This window comes from Oncorhynchus mykiss, chromosome 7, assembly GCF_057628025.1.
Source record: "Oncorhynchus mykiss isolate SJ-2025 chromosome 7, ASM5762802v1, whole genome shotgun sequence".
Lineage (NCBI taxonomy): Eukaryota > Metazoa > Chordata > Actinopteri > Salmoniformes > Salmonidae > Oncorhynchus > Oncorhynchus mykiss.
In genome coordinates this window covers 45,681,762-45,706,584 of record NC_143028.1, presented here as the reverse complement: position 1 = coordinate 45,706,584, position 24,823 = coordinate 45,681,762, and the positions used below count along the sequence as shown (strand labels likewise).

Below are 24,823 nucleotides of genomic sequence, written 5' to 3'. Positions count from 1 at the left end.
ACTTGACTTACAGTAGTCCAAATTGTATTGTGTTACAGCTTGAATTCAAAATGGATTAAATGGATAATTTCTCACCCATTTACACACAATAACCTATAATGACAAAGTGCTTAGCTCTATTACGTTTATTTTTATCCTCAAAAACTCCCTAGTCCTTGTTGATGACAAGCATACCCAAAACATGATGCAGCTACCACCATCCTTGAATATATGAAGAGTGGTAATCAGTGATGTGTTGTGTTCAATTTGCCCCAAACATAACACTTTGTATTCAGGACATAAAGTTAATATCTTTGCCACATTCTTTGCAGTTTTACTTAAGTGCTTTATTGCAAACAGGATGCATGTTTAGGAATATTTTTGTTCTGTACAGGCTTCCTTCATTTCATGCTGTCATTTAGATTAGTATGGTAGAGTAACTGCAGTAAGATGTTGATTGATCCTCAGTTCTCCTGTTACAGCCATTAAACTCTGTAACTGTTTCAAAGTTACCATTGGCCTCATGGTGAAATCCCTGAGCGGTTTCCTTCCTCTCCGGCAACTGAGTTAGGAAGGACACCTGTATCTTTGTAGTGACTGGGTGTATTGATACACCACCCAAAGTGTAATTAATAACTTCACCATGCTCAAAGGAATATTCATTGTCTGCCCACATTTTTTTTTACCCATCTACCAATAGGTGCTCTTCTTTGCGAGGCGTTGGAAAACCTGAATGGTCTTTGTGGTCTGTGAATCTGAGTTTGAAATTCACTGCTCGATTGATGGACCTTACAGATATTTATGTGTGGGGTACAGAGATGAGGTCATTCAAAAATCCTGTTAAAACACAATTATTGTACACAGAGTCCCTGCAACTTATAATGTGACGTGTTAAAACACATTTTTACTCCTGAACTTATTTATGCTTGACATAACGGGTTGAACATTTATTGACTATAGATATTTCTGTGTCTCAGGCAGGCTGTGTGAGCTGCAGTGTTAACCAACCATACCTCCAGAGTGAAGGAGAGCACCACATCAGACTTGGACAGCGTGTTCTCGTCCTCCTGGCCCATGTCTATGATGGAGGTGTTGTGCCCTCGTTTGAGCTTCTGCAGTTTGAACTCTCCTCCCTTGGACACGGGCATGCTCTCCAGGTTAGCCATCAGCAGGTTCACTGAGGATCTCAGCTCCTCTATGAACATGGCCTCCATCTCTTTGGACACAAACTTGGGAAACTTGCCGCCCTGTTAGACAGACGCACGCAGGCATACACACAGGGACATACACACGCAGGCACACGATCACGATCAACACGATCAAGTGTACAGTATTTTTTAAAGAGGATGTTTATTCATGCGTACTCCTGCCCTGAGTCTACTTCTGCTTTTACATTATTGAGGCTGTTTTGCTCATGTGAGGGCCTACGGTTCACAACACACACACACTGTAGTACCTCTACTACTTAGTGTATAGGCCTTAGGCCTACTGCCTTCTACAGTATCTGTTACAGCTCTGGTGAGGTGATTTAAGAGAGGTGGGTTGGTGTCTAATTCTCTACTTTACTTTCAGGTAGTGGTGTCTTACCCTGGCGATCTGATCAGCCATCTGCAGTCGTCCGTCCAGTTCTCTCCTGATCTGTGCAGCCTGCTCGTCTGGGTTATCAAGCTGGAAACGAACACAATGAGAGAAGATTTCATCATGACATAAGCCTGACATACAGTGTTTACTGTCGCCTTAGAGGTGACATAGGCCTTACACACAACCTCCATTACTAGCCTTTGTGATGCCCATGACCATAGACTAATGGTGATGACATAGTATTACCTCATCATCCTTGGGAATGATTTTCAAAAGGATCATTATCTGTAGTAATGTATGAATGTATCAACATGGAGCGACTTGCATCGTACTTGTAAACCCCACTAAAGTGATGAGCTGGAATCAATATAATTTCCATTTGAATTCCATGACTTCCCCTCCGGTGGGAAAGATGATCGATATTCAACCACTGTCAAATGATTGTGTTGCTATGTTAAAGGGGGAATCAGCAGTTGAAACAATGTTTCGGTAAAAAGCTGAGGAATGGGGCTGGAGAAATACAACCACTTTCAAGTTCAAAAACAGAGCTATGGATCCAAGGACTACCATCCATGCTATCAAAACGATAGTTTAACATTTTTTGAAGCAATATCGTGTTTGTATAGTCCCGTGTGGCTGAGTTGGTAGAGCATGTCGCTTCTAACGCTAAGGTTATGTGGAACCAGTATGAAAATATATGCACTCATGACTGTAAGTCGCTCTTGTCTGCTAAATGACTCAAATGTAATGTCAAATGTTTACATTTACTTTGTTTACAAACATATATTTTGGATTCTGATGGGTTATGACAGTTGAACTAAGCTCATGATGCATTTATAAGTAATCTTCAAGAAACAATGGTTACATATCATTAATATAGTCCAAAAATGGATGTAGCAACTGCAGATTGCCCCTTTAATGATGCTTGTTTACAGCTCTGGTTCAGTTCTATGAATTCGTTCATTGACTATACACTGAGTGTACAGAACATTAGGAACAACTGCTCTTTCCATGACATGAAATAACCATGTGAATCCAGGTAAAATGGGCAAGACAAAACATTTAAGTGCCTTTGAACGGGCGGTATGGTAGTAGGTGCCAGGCGAACCGGTTTGAGTGTGTCAAGAACTGCAACGCTGCTGGGTTTTTCACGCTCAACCATTTCCCGTGTGTATCAGGAATGGTCAACCACCCAAAGGACATCAAACCAACTTGACACAACTGTGGGAAGCATTGGAGTCAACATCTATGTGGAACGCTTTCGACACCTATTTCAGTCCATGCCCTGACGAATTGAGTCTGTTCTGAGGACAAAAAGGGTTGCAACTCAATATTAGGAAGGTGTTCCTAATGTTTTGTACATTCAGTGTACATCTGAGTAGATTTCATCAGATGTATGTGGACAGTATAGACTCTTTCCCCAGATTGAAGAGCAGAGGTGTGTCTGAGGTGGTGAGGAAGGGACAGTCATTGGTGGTCAGGGAGCCTGCAGTATAATAGCAGACAAACACATCTGTCACAGCCACTCCTTCAGCGCCTGAGGATGGAGGAGCAAATTACTGCAGAGATGGTTTCTAGCATTGTGTGTACTGGCAGGACCACAAATACAGAGGTACATGTAAGAGATAGACGCTCTGTACATTATCTTGGAAATAATGGAGGACATGTCATACCAGTCACGTCAAACAGTGCTGCCAGAATAACAGTAAAGTAGCTGCATGTGTTTATTTAAGCTGTCTGCTAGTGACATTTATTTGGATACATCCATAAGAAGGAGCTGATGATCCGTGATTTCATTTGGCATGAAAAAAAGTTGCCGTCTGGTTAGGAGACTGTTCATTACCGTAGAGGTGGTTGCATTGTATATCAAACACTAGGCTAGAAGCTAGCTAAATAGTTTGTTGCTAGCATGTCTGGCAATATGACAACTGAGGTCAACAATACCAGTTGCTGAAAACAGCTGGTCAAATGAGAGACATGTAGGAGGATGACAGCATAGCACCATTTGCGTCATGACTGCAACGTTGACAGACCGGAGACATTCATGCTCATTACTCACCACATTCCCACTCTAGAATGCGCTTCTAGCCAATCAGAAACGAGTATGGAACAATGCCGTGGTATAACACCTATACCACAACACATACACAGACGTGTTCAAGACCACATGTGCATCACCACACACACACACAGATATGCAACAAGATCTCTATATGCTAATATAATCCCCCAGTCTGTTCAGAGGCATTGTTGGGGCTCTTCAAGTGGGATGGGCAGAACACACACACACACACACACACACACACACATACACACACAATGTACAGTACTAGTAACAGTGTGTGTGTTGGCCAGTAAGCCATCTGCACAGGAGCAGGGCTGTAATGTCTCCCTTCCTGTCTCCAGCTGGTGTCTACAGAACTGTCCTACACACCAACCGTTTCTTCTACACTCCCTGTAGATAATACACGAGCGAAACACTCCAACGAACGAGCACACACAGAATAGCAGAAAGCTCATTTCAACACCCAAAAGGCCAGACACACCCAAATTCCCAGGGCTGGCATTCCCCTCTGTCAGAGTTGTATGCCCTGTGCCAAGCAGGTGCCCTGTCCACTAGAGTATCTCTGCCCACGCTACATACGCCCTCTCCACCCTCTGACAGGGCACTGAGGCATTCATCACAGCAACACTCAGAGAGGGATGAGAAACAAGGGAGAGGGTGGATGAGAAGACTACAGTTGTCATAACACACACACACACACACTCAGACAGAGATACTTTTCTGCATTACACCAGAACAGTAATCAGAAAGAGAAATCCCTGTCATAATAGAATCAGATCTGATGTAAGCAAGGCCAACTATAATTAGATTAATTAAATCTGCTTAATCTCCACTGGCCAAAAGCTGTGCGCCTGATTGCCACACCATATGTACTGTATCTGACAGTGTTTATCAGTGTGTGTTTGAGAGTATTGTGTTAGTATGATTGTGTCTGGAATAAATGCACACTCTCCCATGCCCATCCATCTCAACACAGTCGCCCTGTCTAGAATACAACTCTTCAACATGACTTCACCTTCTCCCCTCCCTCCTTAGCCTCCAGGAAAACCGGGAACCCATCTTAGTTTAATGATACAGATGTCAGGATGAAGATTGTGAGATTTGCCACCATGCATTGTGTGTGTGTCTGTGTGTGTAGGGGGGTATTGGTGAATCAAAAGATGTCTCTCTCCATTCACGCCATTCTCTTTCTTAATTTCTGTTTTTCATTCTCTGAATTATAGCACAAAATGTCCCTGTTCTCTCCCTCTCTCCAAAAGACTACCTATATGTTTCTCTCTCCGTGTCTTCTACCTTCCCTCTCCCTGTCTCTGTTACCCTCTCAGCCCTCTCTTGCCATTGAATTTTCTGACTGCTGCATTAACATGTTGCTGAACACCCACCACTGCTGCTACCACCAACTCAAATCAAAGTTTATTTGTCACGTGCGCCGAATACAACAGGTGTTTCACCTTACAGTGAAATGCTTACTTACAGACCCCAACCAACAGTGCGATTTTTAAGTAAAAAAAATTGGTATTTAGTGAACGATAGAAACATAAAGAATAATACAACAGTAATAAGACAGTGAAAAATAACAGTAGCAAGGCTATATACAGTAGCGAGTCTATATACGGGCACTGGTTAGTCGGGCTAATTGAGGTAGTATGTACATGTAGGTATGGTTAAAGTGGCTATGCATATATGATAAACAGAGAGTAGCAGTAGCGTAAAAGAGGGGTTGGGGGACAACGCAAATAGTCTGGGTAGCCATTGAATTACTTGTTCAGGAGTCTTAAGGCTTGGGGGTAAAACTGTTGAGAAGCCATTTGGTCCTAGACTTGGTGCTCCAGTACCGCTTGCCATGCGGTAGGAGAGAGAACATTCTATGACTGAGGTGTGTGGGGTCGTTGACAATTTTTAGTTTGGGTTGTTTTTCTGGCACCACCCGGCCAGGTCTCTGACCTCCTCCCTATAGGCTATCTCGTCGTTGTCGGTGATCAGGCCTCCCACAAGCTTACATTCCTGTTGTGTTTGAGAGAGAACACACACACGGCTTGGGAAGCCGACAGACACACAGTCAAGTATGTATGGGATGTGTGTGGAGTCAAAATGGGGCCAATCTGTCCTCTTTACATTACAGGATGAGATTCCAAAGTAATTAATCCAATCGCATCCCTAAAGTCTCAATCCCAGCCAGTGATCAAAGCCCTACCTAAAACGGTTTCAGCCCGGGATGCAAAGAGCAGACTCTACTTAGAAGTTCTTTCTACCTCAAACTTAAGTGTCCCCTACAGAGTGGCAAGACAAGTAATCTCATTTGACACACTGCCTAACAGTATATTGTGTTCCATGCCCACTTAATTTAGTAGATCCCACATCCCCACTGGGTTAGGCACTGATGATCCCTGTCTGTGTGTGCCTGCCTGTCAGTCAGTCAGTGGCTGTATGTGAAAATCGAGTCTACTTTAAATGCCCAGATGTCATACTATTTTTTGGCTTTAACAAGAGCTGGTCAATTAGATATGGGGACGCGCTACAGAAATCAACAAATGATGGGAAACAAAGCAATCTCGCATGATGCATTCTCAGTATTCGAAAATCGAGTATGGTTTAAACGCCAGAATGTTATACTCATTTCGGCTCTTCATCTAGTAGAATTGGATGCACACTTTTCCACAATGCATTGGAAAGTGTGGGTTGAAAATGATAGACCCTAGTTCTCTTCAAGTAGCCAATCGACAAAACTAGGCTACTTAATTGGGAAGATACCGAATAGCGAAGCTTCTGCGGTGGTGTTCAAATGTAGGCCAAGTCGTTTTTGTTCTCATTAAAATGATCACATCTTTGAAAACAGAAGTTTTTTTTGTTTTTGTTACAGCACTTTGGTTTCACTAATAAATATGTTGAAATTGAACCAAACTTGTTTCTGTCTTCAGTTATTTTTTAAATAGGATAGATGGGCTGTATGGGCTTCTGTCACGACGACGCTGGGAGACGGGAAGCAAGTGCAGGTAGTGAGTATAATAATAAACCTACCAGAGCACACCGCAAGTCACAAGTGTCGCGTATGGACATGGAACAACATTATTACTGACTGGGGAATAGACCTAAGGGAGTGGCAGATATAGGGGAGGTAATGAGAGAGGAAATGGAGTCCAGGTGAGCCTAATCATGAGGAGTAGACCGCGTAATATTTGATGATGGTCTGCCTATAACCATTCCTATTCTATTCAACGTTTAGAGTAATTAATCAAATTGGAACTGAGCTATTATCAGATTGGTTAATGCGATGCATTTCTGTTGAATTTGGAAAAATCCACCCGCACTCGGCCTCACCTCCCCTACTCAGCCAGTCAGGGCTATCATCAGGGCTATGTGGCATACTGCATACTTTTTACTAAACGGTACATGCTAAATAGTATGCGACGATGACTACATAGTATGCAGTTTAAGTATGTAGTACGCTAGTATGGATATTCAGACACAGCCAGCCAGTCAGCTTGTGTCTGTGATCTGTAGTATCAATCTTCATCATGTTGTTGTAACTGTAGAAGCCGTGCTGTTGTTGTGCTGAGTGGCAATCGATAGTGTATTCTGTCCACTGAGTAGCATGATGAACTATCTATCTTTTTCAATCACTCACTAGAGCGTGGAGCCTCTGAGTCTGAGGCACCGGTCACTCCATCATTAAGCACTCCAGGCGGCAGATAACTCATCCTTATATGAAAACATTCATAGGGGGTGAACAGCTATAGCGTAAACACAGGCAGAGTGAGGCAGAGCTGGGAGGGTTGAGGATAAGGGTCAGGGAGACGTTCCCTCTGAAACTCACTTGTCCACCACCACGCTCCATAAAATTAATATTTTGGCCACATATCAGGATCGTAGGGTTGATTGAGTTTAGATCCCAGTTCAGTTGCACTGGCTTGATTGAGTTTAGGGTCAAGTGTGGCACTGTCTGATACCGTTGTCAAGGGTACAGTCCTCCTAATCTGCTTGTTCCCTTCTGTTTTCCACTTTTTAAAGAAAAACACAAGCATACACACACAACTTTGTTTTACTATCATTGTGGGGACCAAACAATTGATTCACATTCAAAATCCTATTTTCCCTAACCCTTAACCTAAACCTAACCTCAACCCTAACCTCAACCCTAACCCCAAACCCTAAACATTATTATAATGCTAACCTCTAAGCCTAAAATAGCCTTTTTTCTTGTGAGGAATTCTGGTCCCCACAAGGATAGTAAAACCAAACACACAAAAACGCAGAGTGCATAAGTGTCTGGTCAATGTTTAATCCTATGTACAGAGAACTCCGGACACACTTCCACTGTGATACTACAGTGCTTTCCTGTGTAACGTTGATCTACCTTACATGAGGCTTCAGGCTCTTTTGTAGATCAACTCTCTACAGATGAGATTAAATGTCATAACACACAGGTGTTCAGCTACTATGAATTTTGGCCAGAGGTAACGGACTAAAAGGATGGGTTTGCAGGATTTTGTGATTCACTAAATACTATCTCCTCTACCTATTCCAAACTGGCTCCTCTCGTCTCCTCTCCTTTGCTCTCCTCTCCTCAGTCTTTTAATTGTTTAAATAAATTGCAGTCCCCTCCGATTGATAGATTCAAAGCCAAACTCTGATATGTGATTAGGGCAAAACCTGTCTGGTTTAATATATACAGGATGACAACGGCTGCCAGGGGAGGAGGGGGAGAGGGGAAATAAAGGTAGCCATGTTTACTGTCACCATGGTAACACAAATGAGCAGACAAAGGGCATGGTGTGTGTGTGTGTGACTGACGGCAGAAAGGTTCCATAAACAAATAAACACACACACACAGTGAGCATAGCAACACACCATACAGACTACACCAAAACAAAAGTCCAGCATTGAGATCTACTTCAAAGCTTTCAGACAGACATCTGTTTGCAGTACAATAGCAGCAAGGTCTTTGATGAAAATTGAGGATATATTACTTCCCCATTCTGTAATAGCAGCAAATGTATGCATAGAACGGAGGGCTTTCAAATCGTTGTGTTGATGGCCTTGTTTATGATACAAAACCTATAGGAGTCTTTTCTTTGGATTTGATCTCTCTCATCCATATTCAATGAGGTGTACAGTAAGTGACTTGACAGAGTAAAAGGTTTTATACATCTAACACAGAGAACAAAAGACTCATTGATGACGGCTGTTGTTTTTCTGTTCCACCTGAACTGGAAAATAACTGATAAAAGGGACTTCTGACAGACTTCTAAAACATTCTGTGTGCTCAAGCAGGCAATTTTTTGGAGGAAAAATACAACTGTTTGCATTGACGCTTTTATGTTGTTTAATACTTAAAGACATGCTCCGGAACTTTGGCAACTAGTAAGTATTTTTGAAACCTCCCGCTTCGAAGTGGATGTGTCAATCTGTAGTTCATACATGCATAATCTATGATCAGAATTACAGCCTTATCTTAATTAGCCACGAAATCCATAGTTTGAAAGTGACTGTTTACAGGAAGCTGCGCAGCGCCCTACATTTCCCCCCCACGTGGGTCAGCCCCCTAGCAATTCAATTTTCAGCCAATGAATGTTAGCCCCTCGCCATTTGAGTGAGAACTAGCAAGATGCAGATTGAGAGAGAGAACCCCTTTTGGCTTGTGAGCTCTACTTTCAGAACTATTAAAGAATACAAAAGTACCAGAGAATCTCTTTAACTGATTATACAGGCTTAACGGAGAGTGTTTATATAGGGCACATGTATCCTTGAAGTTAGAGAGACCAATAGCCAGAATGTTAACAGACAATGGCAAGAGGGAGATGAACTGGCAACCAGAAGGTGTGTGTTTGTGTTGTGGGAGTGTGTTCTGGGAGCAGAGATCAAGGCAAATTATCCGCCTCACTAGAGCTGGATTCTCCAGAGCTTTTGTATTGATAGATTGCAAATTACTGTTTTATATTCTTACTGTTTTATATCATTATATCCTCTTAGTATGAATAGATTGTTTTATATAGCCTTAGAAATCAAAATTAGTGTAAGGTTCAAGCTCTTTGTATGAGAAGTGTAATTATTTAGTGGACTGCAGTGGACTGTGAGAATGAGTACTCTCAATAACTCAAGACCTCTCCTGACTGATAAGATGTCCTGTGATATGCACGGAGGAGCATGGAGACACCTTTTCCAACTGTGTGATGGAAAAGTACTGAACTACATCTTTGTGGAAGGGAGGGGGTGAGAGCTGGCGCCGACAGAGATAGTATGAAGATGGCGCCGACAGAGATGGTTGCCTCGATTCGCGTTCTTAGGAAACTATGCAGTATTTGTTTTTTTTATGTATTATTTCTTACATTGTTAACCCAGGAAATCTTAAGTCTTATTACATACAGCCGGGAAGAACTATTAGAACTATAAAACAGCGGCAGGCGGTCGGCACGACCACATCCATAACTCCAAACCCCATCTGGTGAAAAGGAAGAAGACCCACTCTGTCCACCCACACCTAGGTCAAGTCACGCATCTGCCAAACAGGGCTGAAATTCTATTTATTCCTTAACTCAAATCATCATTACAGGCTAAAACATATTCATCAGAAGACAATATGCTCTCATTTTAATTTAGTCAGTCACTGAGGTTGTAAATTCACAGAAATGTTTACATAGTCATGATTTAGTCTTCAGTTTGCAGAGGTCCACAAAGGTAAAACAACATAAAATGCACCCTATTATCCACATTATCAACTGGAAATCCATCAGCCCCCTTTGCACCATTCTTACACTGCAATCCCCAGAATTCAACAACTCATCATCTTGGGGCGGCAGGGTAGCCTAGTGGTTAGAGTGTTGGACTAGTAACCGGAAGGTTGCAAGTTCAAACCCCCGAGCTGACAAGGTACCCCTGAACAGGCAGTTAACCCACTGTTCCAAGGCCGTCATTAAAATAAGAATTTGTTCTTAACTGACTTTCCTAGTAAAATAAAAAAAAGAAGTGCAACAACAGCTTGCTACAAAATGTGATAGGCGGGAACCATCTGTATCTCAATCTCCTTCAAAAGCTTCCAACTCACAAAGGTACATGATGACAGGTACCCGAGTAGGGACACGGATTACAGCTGTTCTGTTCTTCAAACGCTCAATCTGACACTCAAATCAAATAACATCTTATTTGTCACTTGCTTCGTAAACAACAGGTGTAGACTAACAGAGGAAAAATAGAACAATTATAACACAAGGAATAAATATGCAATGAGTAATGATAACTTGGCTATTTACACGGGGTACCAGAACTGAGTCGATGTGAGGTAATTGAGGTAGATATGTACAGTGCCCTTTACCAAGGATGCCACTTATATTGTAAAAAGAAATAAATGTGAATAAAGTAAATTAAATAAATATTTTTCTCCAAAACACCCCTAGAAATTCTTATGAGTAAATCTCCGTCGATGTGGACATGCTCGACCCTTCATTTCCTGTAGTCCACGAACAGCTCCTTTGTCTTGCTAACATTGAGGGAATGGTTGTTGTCCTGGCACCACATTGCCAGGTCTCTGACCTCCTCCCTGTAGGCTGTCTCATCGTCATCGGTGATCAGGCGTACCACCATCGAGTCATCTGCAAACTTAATGATGGTAATGGAGTCGTGCGTGGCCACACAGTCATGGGTGAACAGGGAGTAAAGGAGTGGACTAAGCACACACCGCTGAGGGGCACCTGTGTTGAGGGTCAGCGCGGCAGATGTGGTGTTGCCTACCCTCACCACCTGGGTGTGGCCCGTCAGGAAGTCCAGGATCCAGTTGCAGAGGGAGGTGGTTAGTCCCGGGGTCCTTAGCTTAGTGATGAGCTAGGAGGGCACTATGGTGTTTAATGCTGAGCAATAGCCAATGAACAGCATTATCACGTAGGTGTTCCTTTTGGCCAGGTGGTAAAGGGCAGTGGGGAGTGCAATAGAGATTGCATCATCTGTGGATCTGTTGGGGCGGTATGTGAATTAGAGCGGGTTCAGGGTGTCTGGGATGCAGTGGCAGTCGGTGCCATTTCAGATGAGGGAGGATTAACATGGCCTTATTTCTATTGCAGCATATTGGATGACTGTCATTCATACTCCTTTCACCCAGTTCAATGTAACAGCAATAGGCTTAGGCTCTTACATGAAACTCAAATTTTCCCTGTACCCATCATGAGGTTGCTACAACCTAGCCTAGGAAGGAAAGTTCACAACGTAGGTTGACAGATGGAGATAATTTTGAGTAATCAAGGTGACAGTGACACATTCAATACCGTCTTGCACACTCTTGCCTGCATCTAGCTGATCTAATGTGTAATCATCAGTCCAACAAGTCTCTATCGGACAAATTCATGTATATTTATCTCCACTTCCGTTTGAGAAACGTTTTTCAACAGAATCAGTGCAATGAATACACCCCTGATCATGCCCACACAGTTCACTTTCATAACAGCCACATACAAACAGTTTGTTATATATATAATTCCTTCTCTCATCTATCTACGCGCTCTCCTCCTCTCAACTTTTCCCTTCGCTTGTGGACTTGTGCACAACATATCAGCTGTCTGTGACCAGGTGAAAAAACCTTTCCAAGCCAAACCGTCATGACCACGAACCACTACAACACAGCCTACATTGTTGTCACATCGTAGTCAACATAGCTACTAGAACTAACACGTTAGTAATCATGTAGTACAGTGTACAGTGTATTGTCAGCAGCTAGCAGAATCGCTGTTACACCGGCGGGCCCAGGTGAAAATACATTTAGAAAACCAAAAGCTTACCTTGACTTCGAAGAGTTCCAGGGTTGGATAGCCATAGCTAGCTAGGTAACATAGCATCCCTTTCTGTTTGAGCCGGATGATTGAGTAAGCTAAAATAGCTAGCAGCATTCGATGCTAGCTAAGTAAGTGAAAGTTTAAAAAAATATACTATGAAATATAGCACTCTCTCTATATCTTGCTTCTTAATTTTGAAATAAATTAATTTGTTGCCTTTCTCTCTCTTTGAGTCAATTACTCACCAATTACTCACCAATTACTACACCATGTTGCTACCCTACAGAGTGCTGCTGAGGCTACTGTAGAACTTCATTGCAAAACAGTGTGGTTTTAATCCATTTTTGGTGATTTGAATATATTTACTATAGTTTTATCTAAAAAGGATAACTTTTAATGTTTCACAATTTTATTTTTATAAAATTCACTGAGGAGGATGGTCCACCCCTTCCTCCTATGAGGAGCCTCCACTGCGGGATGATGGTGTTGATGTGAGCCATGACCAGCATTTCAAAGCTTTTTATGGCCACAGATGTGAGTGTGTGTGTGTGTGTGTGTGTGTGTGTGTGTGTGTGTGTGTGTGTGTGTGTGTGTGTGTGTGTGTGTGTGTGTGTGTGTGTGTATGTGTGTGTGTATGTGTGTGATGATATTCACAATAATTTTGTTGTCAAACCACAGCAGTGGAAAACTAAATCATATTCTTGAAAACAGAGCAAAGGCACAGACATAATTCCATGTAACACACAGCAAGTCTGTGCAGATATCGGTTTGCACATCCAACAGCTCATTCATTTTCACTCTTTCCGGGGAGATGGAAAATGTACATGAAAAGAAACATCATGTCAGTTGAAGCCACAGCAATAGGCTTGACGAATCTCATTCTGTGGTTGAGGCAGATACAGATAGAGCTGACAGGACTTCCTGTGTCCCTGCCAGAAGATGAGTCACTAGCAGTATTAATGTTCAGGGGGTGGCCCTGCCTTTTAACTGGAACCAGGAGCGTGGATGGGACACATTATTGAATTAAGAAACATCAGAAAAGTCATTTCAATCTTGGCCTGGACTACAATGATACCTAGGTCTTAAAAAGAGAATACAATGGCTAAGCCTGAAGACTACATGTTTTACTTTTACATTTGAATCATTTAGCAGACGCTCTTATCCAGGGTGATTAAGATTGAATCCTACTTCACCGGCTCTGGCGCTCGTCCGATGTGTCAGGGCTCCTCAGGGGTGCATGCTTAGTTCCCTCCTGTCAATGCTGTTCATTGACTACAGCTCAGCGTTCAACACCATAGTGCCCCACGAATCTCTCGACTAAGCTAAGGATCCTGGGACTAAACACCTCCCTTTGCAACTGGACCCTGGACTTCCTGACAGGCCGCCCCCAGGTATAAAGGGTAGGCAACAACACATCTGCCACGTTGATCCTCAACACTGCGGCACCTCAGGGGTGCGTGCTTAGTTCCCTCCTGTACTTCCTGTTTACCCACGACTGCATGGCCAAGCACGACTCCAACACCATCATTAAGTTTCCTGATGACACAACAGTGTTAGACCTGATCACCGACAACGATGAGAAAGGGAGGAGGTCAGAGACCTGGCAGTGTGGTGTCAAGACAACAACCTCTCCCTCAATGTGAACAAGACAAAGGAGTTGGAAAAGACATTTACATCTACGGGGCTGAGTGGAGCAGGTCGAGAGTTTTAAGTTCCTTGGTGTCCACATCACCAACAAACTATCATGGTCCAAACACACCAAGACAGGCGTGAAGAGGGCAAGGCAACAACTTTTCCCCTCAGGACACTGAAAGGATTTGGCATTATTTTTAAAAAATTTTTACAGCTGCACCATCAAGGGCATCCTGGTTGCATCATTGCCTGGTATGGCAACTGCTCAGCATTTGACCGTAAGGCGCTACAGAGGGTAGTGCATACGGCCCAGTGCATCAACGGGGCCAAGCTCCTGCCATCCATGACTTATATACTAGGCGGTGATAGAAAAAGGTCCAAAATGTCCAGTCACCCAAGTCATGGATTGTTCTCTCTGCTACCGCACGGCAAGCGGTACCGTAGCACCAGGTCTAGGTCCAAAAGGCCCCAAGCCATAAGACAGCTGAACAATTAATAAAATGGCCACCCGGACTATTTACATTATCTATGCATAGTCACTTTACCCCTACCTACATGTACAAATTACCTCGAACAAACCTGCACATTGACTCCGTACCTGTACCCCCTGTATAGCCTCGTTATTGTTATATTATCGTGTTACTTCTTATTTTATTTAGTAAATATTTTCTTAACTCTATTTCTTGAACTGCATTGTAGGCTTGTAAGTAAACATTTCACGGTAACGTCTATACCTGTTGTATTCGGCGAATGTGACAAATACAAATTGATTTGATTAACAGGAGCAATTAGGGTTAAGTGCATTGCTCAATGACACATCTACAAATTTGTCACCTAGTAGGCTTGGGGATTCAAACCAGCAACCTTTTGGTTAATGGCCCAACGCTCTTAACTGCAAGGCTACCTGGCCAGCGTCCTGTGTGTGTGGCAACTGAATGGTTAATCCTGGACAGACAAAAGCCTGGATGATGACTTAAGACATCCTGAAGGGCTCACTACACCTTCTTCCATTGAGTATGACTGACATGTGGACCCCCTCTTTAAAGGCCACCATCGTCCTATTATTCTGGCTGCCTACTTCTCAGCCCACCCTCTCCATTCAACAATGATCAATAGCTATCCATTCCATTCTCTATGATATAATATGATTGCCGTTAGCACAGTACCTTGGTAGTCACACTCATCTATTGTTCTGCCTCCATAGTGCCCTTCACACCACCCACACTCTCTCTCCATCTCACAATGGTCATATTTTTTTTGCAGTATTCATTCTGGTCCTCTTTCCTGCTTGGTTTAAAGGGTTTTCAATCCCACACTAAACACTGTGCTTTTCTGTGACAGGTGCCTATTCATCTAATAAACCTGGAAGGTGGATGGATTTTCATGTAAGGCTGATTTCACAGCACACTTTTACCATTTCAACCCATTGGAATTTAATGGGAAACAAGCTTCAAATCAAAGCCTCAAAAAGGTGTTAAAAGTTGACACTGCACCTCAAGTCACCTCTCAGACATAGAGAAAGGAGTGAAACGGAGAAATCTCCATTAGTGAAAGTGTTAGTGTTAAGACAAATGTCGGGTAAAGGACATGAGATGAAGCTCTTATCTCACCTGACAGGCGTTGTAGAGGAGCTGGTGCTCAAACTTCTTGATGCCCAGGATGGACTGGAACATCTCGTAGAGCTGGTCCTTACTGAGGATGAGCTCTGAGGCTGCACTGGCTGTCATCCGCTGCTGGTGCTTCCTGGGGTCATCCTCTCCGCGGTAGATTGTGTCAAACTTGGCCATCCAGGAGCTGAGCACTGTCTCCTTACTTAGGCCGTCGATCTCCGGCAGGCTACGGACACGCTTCTCAATGTGCTTCTTGAAAACCTCCCGCGAGTCACTGGCCGAGCAGCCTCCGCTCTGGACCATCCGGGACACACGGTCACTCTTCAGGAATATCTGTGGTCACGGTTAAGAGCATAGAGGGGGGATTAAGCACGTGGTTCAAGTATTAAAAAGGCAGAAAGAACATACAGGAAGAACATACAGTTTGGTTGTGAGGTTGGGATGAATTGTATTTGAACTCAATTTCTGAATTGGAAATTGCCCATTATTTTCTGTGAGACATCCTCCCCTGCATCTGCGTAAAGAAGCCCTGGTGGCAGCCTGACACGTCTTTGCTTCTGGAGGGAAGTGAAACGTCTAAAGTACTGCTTCTCTCTTTGAGGATTTGCTGCAGCTCGGTCTTTCTGTCTACATGATGAAGGTGCAGAGGAAAATAAATGATAGTAGCTTCAATTCAATCTGGCATTGTTGTGCTTATCTGTTCAATCCCAAACTGCACATTTATTTTCCCACAATTCTCACGAAGCAATTTTTCCATGCCAAAGGGTATGGGTTAGGGAAAGAGAAATGTGTCTGGCTGACTCAGATGTTGGCCCTCTCTCTACCATGCAGCATCCTTATGGTTCACGGTGACAGTCTCCCTGTTCCCAATCAGTGCCTAACGCAGGGTGAAGACTGAGGGCCATCGCCTCTGAGGCTGGATGGACCTACAGATACACAGACATGTATCATCCTCGGGCACTTGCAACTTTTCTGAAACAGCAGCAGTGCTCTCAGTGGGCCAAACAGAAGGGAACAATGCACAAATGGGAGTGTTGAAAATAGAAGTGCTGATATAGAAAATAAAATTGAAATGTTGGCTATAATTTTTTGTCTTAATTTAGCTTAATCCTAAATTCTGCCAAGGAAGAGTACCCCAGGTCTCCTCCAGGCTCTAAGGCAGGTGGGGATGTGGGGAGTGTGTAAGCATCCAGAACACAGTCAGTAAGAGCATTGGGCTTTAATTGAATTGGAAAACCAGCTTTAGCTGGGTGTTGAGTAATGAAGCATTTCAATTCACTAATTTAGGCTTATTGAAGTGTTGTATTAATTAATTCTGCAGGCAGAGTAAATCTCATTCACTTTTGTCTCATTTTCTGTAACGGTTTGGAAGCTTTGAGACAGTGTTTCAAACCTTGTTCTTCTGTGATTTCAGAGTTGTCAAGGCAGACATATTGAACGGGATGGATAGTCATACTCTCTTGTATTTATTTTTTTGGTACCGTTCACACCTTTTTCTCCCCAATTTCATGTTATCCAATTGGAAGTTACAGTTATGGCCCATCGCTGCAACTCCTGTACAGACTCGGGAGAGGCATGCGACCCCTGAAACACGACCCTGCCAAGCCGCACTGCTTCTTGACACACTGCTCGCTTAACCCGGAACCTGGGACAAGGACATCCCGGCCGGCCAAACCCTCTACCACTCGGGAGGCCCCGGATAGGCATACTCAAAGCTACTTTTCTGGAGCAAAAGATGTCCATGGATTCAGCTTAGCACCTCACATTGCCTCTGTCTGAACTATTAATATTTTAGAGGCCTATTTTGGGAAGTTCAATTCATTTGAATCTGTCAGATGCAGGAGGAAAACATTAATAAGACTGCCTGAGGGAAGCAGCTGTCTGTGTGTTCCACATCATTTACCAGACCAAAGGTCTCCTCAAACATCCAGACGATTTGGTTCGTCTGCAGAGGACTATTTAAAACCCCCACCCACACACACACACACACACACACACACACACACACACACACACACACACACACACACACACACACACACACACACACACACACACACACAGAGAGAGAGTAGGGCCTCACATCATAGTAGCTCTGGACTGCATTGATGAAGGCCTCGTCTGCCACTATCTGGGTGTCACCACTGAGGAAAGCCTGGAAACGCTCCTTCACTGTCTGTAACTGCTGCTTACTGATCTGAGAGAGGAGACAGACAGACAGACAGACAGACAGACAGACAGACAGACAGACAGACAGACAGACAGACAGACAGACAGACAGACAGACAGACAGACAGACAGACAGACAGACAGAAGTCAGTCAATATAGAGGGAAACAACAGAGTAATAGGAATCATGGTAACATTAAGTTAGCTCACAGGTTTCATATTACTTCACTTCAAACATTTATTGTCAGTCCCCTCATAAAATGAATAAGTTTATATCAATGTTGAATATACAGTAAAAAAAAATATATATATTTCTTCACTTAACACAACTCCTCTTTTTGGATCCTCTTTGCATGCATAGATCTTTCTTCTTCAGTGCTAAATTAAAACTGCCCTGCGCAGCCCCAGTCCCAGCACTCATATCTCAGTCCTCCCATTACCAATTACAAATTTCCTGGTTCTATCTCATGCCGTTTTTAACATCCGGGTTGTTCCACCAATTCGGTGCTTTTTAAGATGTGTAACTTTGTAAGAAAAAAAACTTCAGATTTGACCAAATGGTTACATTCTGTCGTAAAGGGCACATAGGCAACTTAATAAAACACATATTTTCCATCACAAGAAGGTAAATAAATAAAAATCATACTATAGTAAATGCCTGTTAAGTGCCAAATAAAGTAGCAGGGTTGACGATTGCATCTTAAATCAAACAAAAATCCCCTAGTGACAGTGGAAATGGAAGCACATTTCTAGTCTGTCTAGATGTAGGTAACAGGGTTGGACGTGTTATGCTCGACCCGCTTAGGTTTCTACCACAAAACACCAGAACATGGCCAAAAAGAGTAGAACCAGCTCACCTGCTTTAACACTATGATTTGACTATTAGATGTTTATTTTCAAAAATGTTTATAAAGGAATAGTTTCACCACGTTAAAACGAGATTTCAGTTCACTTGACATTGTTGAACTTAATTAAAATAAGGGACAGGAATCACTAATAACATAAATAAGTGGTGGGAAAAGTACCCAATTGTCATACTTGGGTAAAACTAAAGATACACTAATAGAAAATGACTCAAGTAAAAGTGAAAGTCACCCAGTAAAATACTGCTTGAGTAAGAGTCTAAAATTATAATTTTTTAAATATACTTATGTATCGAAAGTCATTTGTAATTGCTAAAATATATTTAAGTATCAAAAGTAAAAGTATAAATAATTTCCTTATATTAAGCAAACCAGATGTGGCCATTTTTATTTACGGATAGCCAGGAGGACACGCAGACATCATTTACAAAACGAAGCGTGTCTTTAGTGAGTCCGTCAGATCAGAGGCAGTAGGGAAGACCAGGGATGTTCACTTGATAAGTGCATGAATTTGACCATTTTCCTGTCCTGCTAAGCATTCAAAATGTAAATAGTACTTTTGGGTGTCAGGGAAAATGTATGGCGTAAAAAGTACATCATTTTCTTTAGGAATGTAGTGAAGTAAAGTAGTGTTGTAAAAAATATAAATAGTCAAGTAAGGTACAGATACCCACCAAAAATACTTAAGTAGAACTTTAAGTATTTTTTGTTATATACTTTACACCACTGCATCAAATAAATAATAATCTTCAGAAATGTCTTTGTCAAAGCAACAAAATAACTAGGTCTTTACAATCATCGTGAAAACTTGGGAGAAATTTGGGGGTTAAAATCATCCTGTGTCATAGGATTTCAAATGCAGAATCTTGCCACATTAGCAAGTGTTTAAAAAATAGGATTTATTGAATTCTCCATGTGGTCTATATTGAAGGGCACTTAATTGAACAGGCTTTTAAAATGCAATATTGCTGCACAATTTCTACTTGAAATATCAAAAGGGATGCAAAGGTTACTCATTTCATGGAACGACCCATCCACATCTTTATTTGTAAACTTCACAGTGCTTTTAAGACAAAAGAAATGCCACATTAATTCTGGATTACAGCCCTCACCAACATTTTAAAAACTGGGGTCTCTTAACTGACAGTAACAATGAGGAGTTTTTTTGCATAAAAATGTTTTAGTGGTGCAATCGCTGTATGGAAAAAACCTATTATCACACGGCAACAGGACTGATATATGTGCTATAAATAAATGATTGTGCATTAAAGATGTTCAAACATAGATAGGAAATGAGTTTGGACTGATGTTGCCACAGTAATACTGCGCAAGTTACTTGTGCAAATGCGGATAGTTTATTAGTTACACCACCCCGTTCATCAAATCAAATTTATTTATATAGCCCTTCGTACATCAGCTGATATCTCAAAGTGCTATACAGAAACCCAGCCTAAAACCCCAAACAGCAAGCAATGCAGGTGTAGAAGCACGGTGGCTAGGAAAAACTACCTAGAAAGGCCAAAACCTAGGAAGAAACCTAGAGAGGAACCAGGCTATGTGGGGTGGCCAGTCCTCTTCTGGCTGTGCCGGGTGGAGATTATAACAGAACATGGCCAAGATGTTCAAATGTTCATAAATGACCAGCATGGTCGAATAATAATAAGGCAGAACAGTTGAAACTGGAGCAGCAGCATGGCCAGGTGGACTGGGGACAGCAAGGAGTCATCATGTCAGGTAGTCCTGGGGCATGTTCCTAGGGCTCAGGTCCTCCGAGAGAGAGAAAGAAAGAGAGAAAGAGAGAATTAGAGAGAGCACACTTAAATTCACACAGGACACCGAATAGGACAGGAGAAGTACTCCAGATATAACAAACTGACCCCAGCCCCCCGACACATAAACTACTGCAGCATAAATACTGGAGGCTGAGACAGGAGGGGTCAGGAGACACTGTGGCCCCATCCGAGGACACCCCCGGACAGGGACAAACAGGAAGGATATAACCCCACCCACTTTGCCAAAGCACAGCCCCCACACCACTAGAGGGATATCTTCAACCACCAACTTACCATCGAGAGACAAGGCTGGGTATAGCCCACAAAGATCTCAACCACGGCACAACCCAAGGGGGGGGGGCGCCAACCCAGACAGGATGACCACATCAGTGAATCAACCCACTCAGGTGACGCACCCCTTCCAGGGACGGTATGAGAGAGCCCCAGTAAGCCAGTGACTCAGCCCCTGTAATAGGGTTAGAGGCAGAGAATCCCAGTGGAAAGAGGGGAACCGGCCAGGCAGAGACAGCAAGGGCGGTTCGTTGCTCCAGAGCCTTTCCGTTCACCTTCCCACTCCTGGGCCAGACTACACTCAATCATATGACCCACTGAAGAGATGAGTATTCAGTAAAGACTTAAAGGTTGAGACCAAGTTTGCGTCTCTGACATGGGTAGGCAGACCGTTCCATAAAAATGGAGCTCTATAGGAGAAAGCCCTGCCTCCAGCTGTTTGCTTAGAAATTCTAGGGACAATTAGGAGGCCTGCGTCTTGTGACCGTAGCGTACGTGTAGGTATGTACGGCAGGACCAAATCAGAGAGATAGGTAGGAGCAAGCCCATGTAATACTTTGTAGGTTAGCAGTAAAACCTTGAAATCAGCCCTTGCTTTGACAGGAAGCCAGTATAGGGAGGCTAGCACTGGAGTAATATGATAAATTTTTTTGGTTCTAGTCAGGATTCTAGCAGCCGTATTTAGCACTAACTGAAGTTTATTTAGTGCTTTATCCGGGTAGCCGGAAAGTAGAGCATTGCAGTAGTCTAACCTAGAGGTGACAAAAGCATGGATACATTTTTCTGCGTCATTTTTGGACAGAAAGTTTCTGATTTTTGCAATGTTACGTAGATGGAAAAAAGCTGTCCTTGAAATGGTTTTGATATGTTCTTCAAAAGAGAGATCAGGGTCCAGAGTAACGCATCATGAAAATTGTTCATTCCTACAGACAAACAGTGAGTCATGTGAACGTGGCTTGCTATATAAAGCAGGCAGACAGGCATAGAGGCATACAGTTAGTGTTAGATTGAACATTAGAATGGGCAAAACGAGTGACCTAAGCGACTATGAGCGTGGCATGATCGTTGGTGCCAGGCACGCCAGTTCCAATATCTCAGAAACGGCTGGCCTCATGAGCTTATCACACACGATGTCTAGGGTTTACCGAGAAGGGTGCGACAAACAAAAAACATCCAGTCAGCAGCAGTCCTTTGGGCAAAAACCGCTCATTGATGAGAGGTCCACGGACCGTTCATGGCAAGAATCTTGCAAGCTAACAGACAGGCCACAAATAAGCAAATAACAGTGCAGTACAACAGGGAGTGCATAACGCCATTGGGGAACGCACAACTCGTCGGTCGGTGTCACGGATGGGCTATTGAAGCAGACGACCACATCGGGTTCCACTCCTATTAGCTAAAAACAAGAAGAAGTGGCTCCAGTGAGAAAGCGATCACCAACACTGAACAACTGAGGAGTAGAAAAACATCACCTGGTCTGATGAATCCCGGTTCCTGTTGCGTCATGCTGATGGTAGTCAGGATTTGGCGTAAGCAGCATGAGTCCATGGCCCCATCCTGCCTGTTGTCAACGGTACAGGCCGGTGGCGGTGGTGTAATGGTGTGGGGAGCATTTTCCTGGCACACGTTAGGTCCTTTGATACCAATTGAGCAACGTTTCCAGACCCAAAATAATTCAGGCTGTTCTGGAGTCAAAAGGGGGGTCCGAACAGGTACTAGATGGGTGTACCTAATAAACTGTCCAGTCTCTCTCCATCCCAAGCTAAACACACAGGCTGGTAGAAGCAGAAATAGACAAGAGAGCAGGTCTAACTGGGAGGATAGAGAAAGTGATGCAGCATAGACGAGGTGACACGAGGCAGTACAGCCATAATGAAACTTTTAGGTCCTATCTAGGAATGTGATGTTGATTGAGGATAATCACCCAAACAACGTCTATCATTTATCAAAGTCTTTACCACACAGTCGCAACATGTTTAGAGGAAGAGAGGCGAGGGCAGCCAACCGTTCTGTCACCATTTTGGCAAGGAACAAGATACTGTAACTCATTCAAATGTATTATCAATGCTCCCTTCATGTGGTCTCTCTCCTTTGTCCTCTACACAAGACAAACAAACAGGCAATAAGTAGAGCAGATTGGCCCCGCCCCGATCAGAAGTAATGAGGGAGCAGTGTGTCTCGGTTTCTCTTCTGTCCATGACACGAATGTCTAAAGCCACGCCCACCAACCCACCCCTGGACCTCCTCCCCCATCTGTCCCCTCCCACAGCTGTCCCAAGTTACTTTTACCGTGGTCACCATTTCACAGGCAACTCCAGGAAGCCATGTAGTGATTACCCTTGATGGGGTCAAGGTTCAGAGTTCAACATGACCTTTCCACTACTACAGTGCCTTGCGAAAGTATTCGGCCCCCTTGAACTTTGCGACCTTTTGCCACATTTCAGGCTTCAAACATAAAGATATAAAACTGTATTTTTTTGTGAAGAATCAACAACAAGTGGGACACAATCATGAAGTGGAACGACATTTATTGGATATTTCAAACTTTTTTAACAAATCAAAAACTGAAAAATTGGGCGTGCAAAATTATTCAGCCCCCTTAAGTTAATACTTTGTAGCGCCACCTTTTGCTGCGATTACAGCTGTAAGTCGCTTGGGGTATGTCTCTATCAGTTTTGCACATCGAGAGACTGACATTTTTTCCCATTCCTCCTTGCAAAACAGCTCAAGCTCAGTGAGGTTGGATGGAGAGCATTTGTGAACAGCAGTTTTCAGTTCTTTCCACAGATTCTCGATTGGATTCAGGTCTGGACTTTGACTTGGCCATTCTAACACCTGGATATGTTTATTTTTGAACCATTCCATTGTAGATTTTGCTTTATGTTTTGGATCATTGTCTTGTTGGAAGACAAATCTCCGTCCCAGTCTCAGGTCTTTTGCAGACTCCATCAGGTTTTCTTCCAGAATGGTCCTGTATTTGGCTCCATCCATCTTCCCATCAATTTTACCCATCTTCCCTGTCCCTGCTGAAGAAAAGCAGGCCCAAACCATGATGCTGCCACCACCATGTTTGACAGTGGGGATGGTGTGTTCAGCTGTGTTGCTTTTACGCCAAACATAACGTTTTGCATTGTTGCCAAAAAGTTCAATTTTGGTTTCATCTGACCAGAGCACCTTCTTCCACATGTTTGGTGTGTCTCCCAGGTGTCTTGTGGCAAACTTTAAACCACACTTTTTATGGATATCTTTAAGAAATGGCTTTCTTCTTGCCACTCTTCCATAAAGGCCAGATTTGTGCAATATACGACTGATTGTTGTCCTATGGACAGAGTCTCCCACCTCAGCTGTAGATCTCTGCAGTTCATCCAGAGTGATCATAGGCCTCTTGGCTGCATCTCTGATCAGTCTTCTCCTTGTATGAGCTGAAAGTTTAGAGGGACGGCCAGGTCTTGGTAGATTTGCAGTGGTCTGATACTCCTTCCATTTCAATATTATCGCTTGCACAGTGCTCCTTGGGATGTTTAAAGCTTGGGAAATCTTTTTGTATCCAAATCCGGCTTTAAACTTCTTCTCAACAGTATCTCGGACCTGCCTGGTGTGTTCCTTGTTCTTCATGATGCTCTCTGCGCTTTTAACGGACCTCTGAGACTATCACAGTGCAGGTGCATTTATACGGAGACTTGATTACACACAGGTGGATTGTATTTATCATCATTAGTCATTTAGGTCAACATTGGATCATTCAGAGATCCTCACTGAACTTCTGGAGAGAGTTTGCTGCACTGAAAGTAAAGGGGCTGAATAATTTTGCACGCCCAATTTTTCAGTTTTTGATTTGTTAAAAAAGTTTGAAATATCCAATAAATGTCGTTCCACTTCATGATTTTGTCCCACTTGTTGTTGATTCTTCACAAAAAAATACAGTTTTATATCTTTATGTTTGAAGCCTGAAATGTGGCAAAAGGTTGCAAAGTTCAAGGGGGCCGAATACTTTCGCAAGGCACTGTAGCCTCTCTGCCGAGGGCTATACTAAAACCCTGAAATGAGGGTGATGATTAAAAGTACTCTGTACAGTAGCCATCCTCATTTATCCACCATCCACCATG

The 24,823-nt window shown here is 43.0% G+C and overlaps 1 protein-coding gene across 5 annotated transcripts in view; it reads right to left on the bottom strand.

The window, feature by feature from the left end:
- The window catches only part of LOC110528964 (calcium-dependent secretion activator 1), a 164,258-nt gene that overhangs the window by 99,204 nt on the left and 40,231 nt on the right, over positions 1-24,823 (bottom strand). For all 5 annotated transcript variants that reach the window (XM_036983473.2, XM_036983474.2, XM_036983478.2 and 2 more), the window contains exons 2-5: positions 17,707-17,820; positions 15,624-15,956; positions 1,567-1,647; positions 993-1,226 (exon numbers count right to left, since the gene is read on the bottom strand). In XM_036983473.2, the coding sequence (XP_036839368.1) occupies positions 993-1,226; positions 1,567-1,647; positions 15,624-15,956; positions 17,707-17,820 (762 nt within the window). The remainder of the gene's footprint in view (positions 1-992; positions 1,227-1,566; positions 1,648-15,623; positions 15,957-17,706; positions 17,821-24,823) is intronic.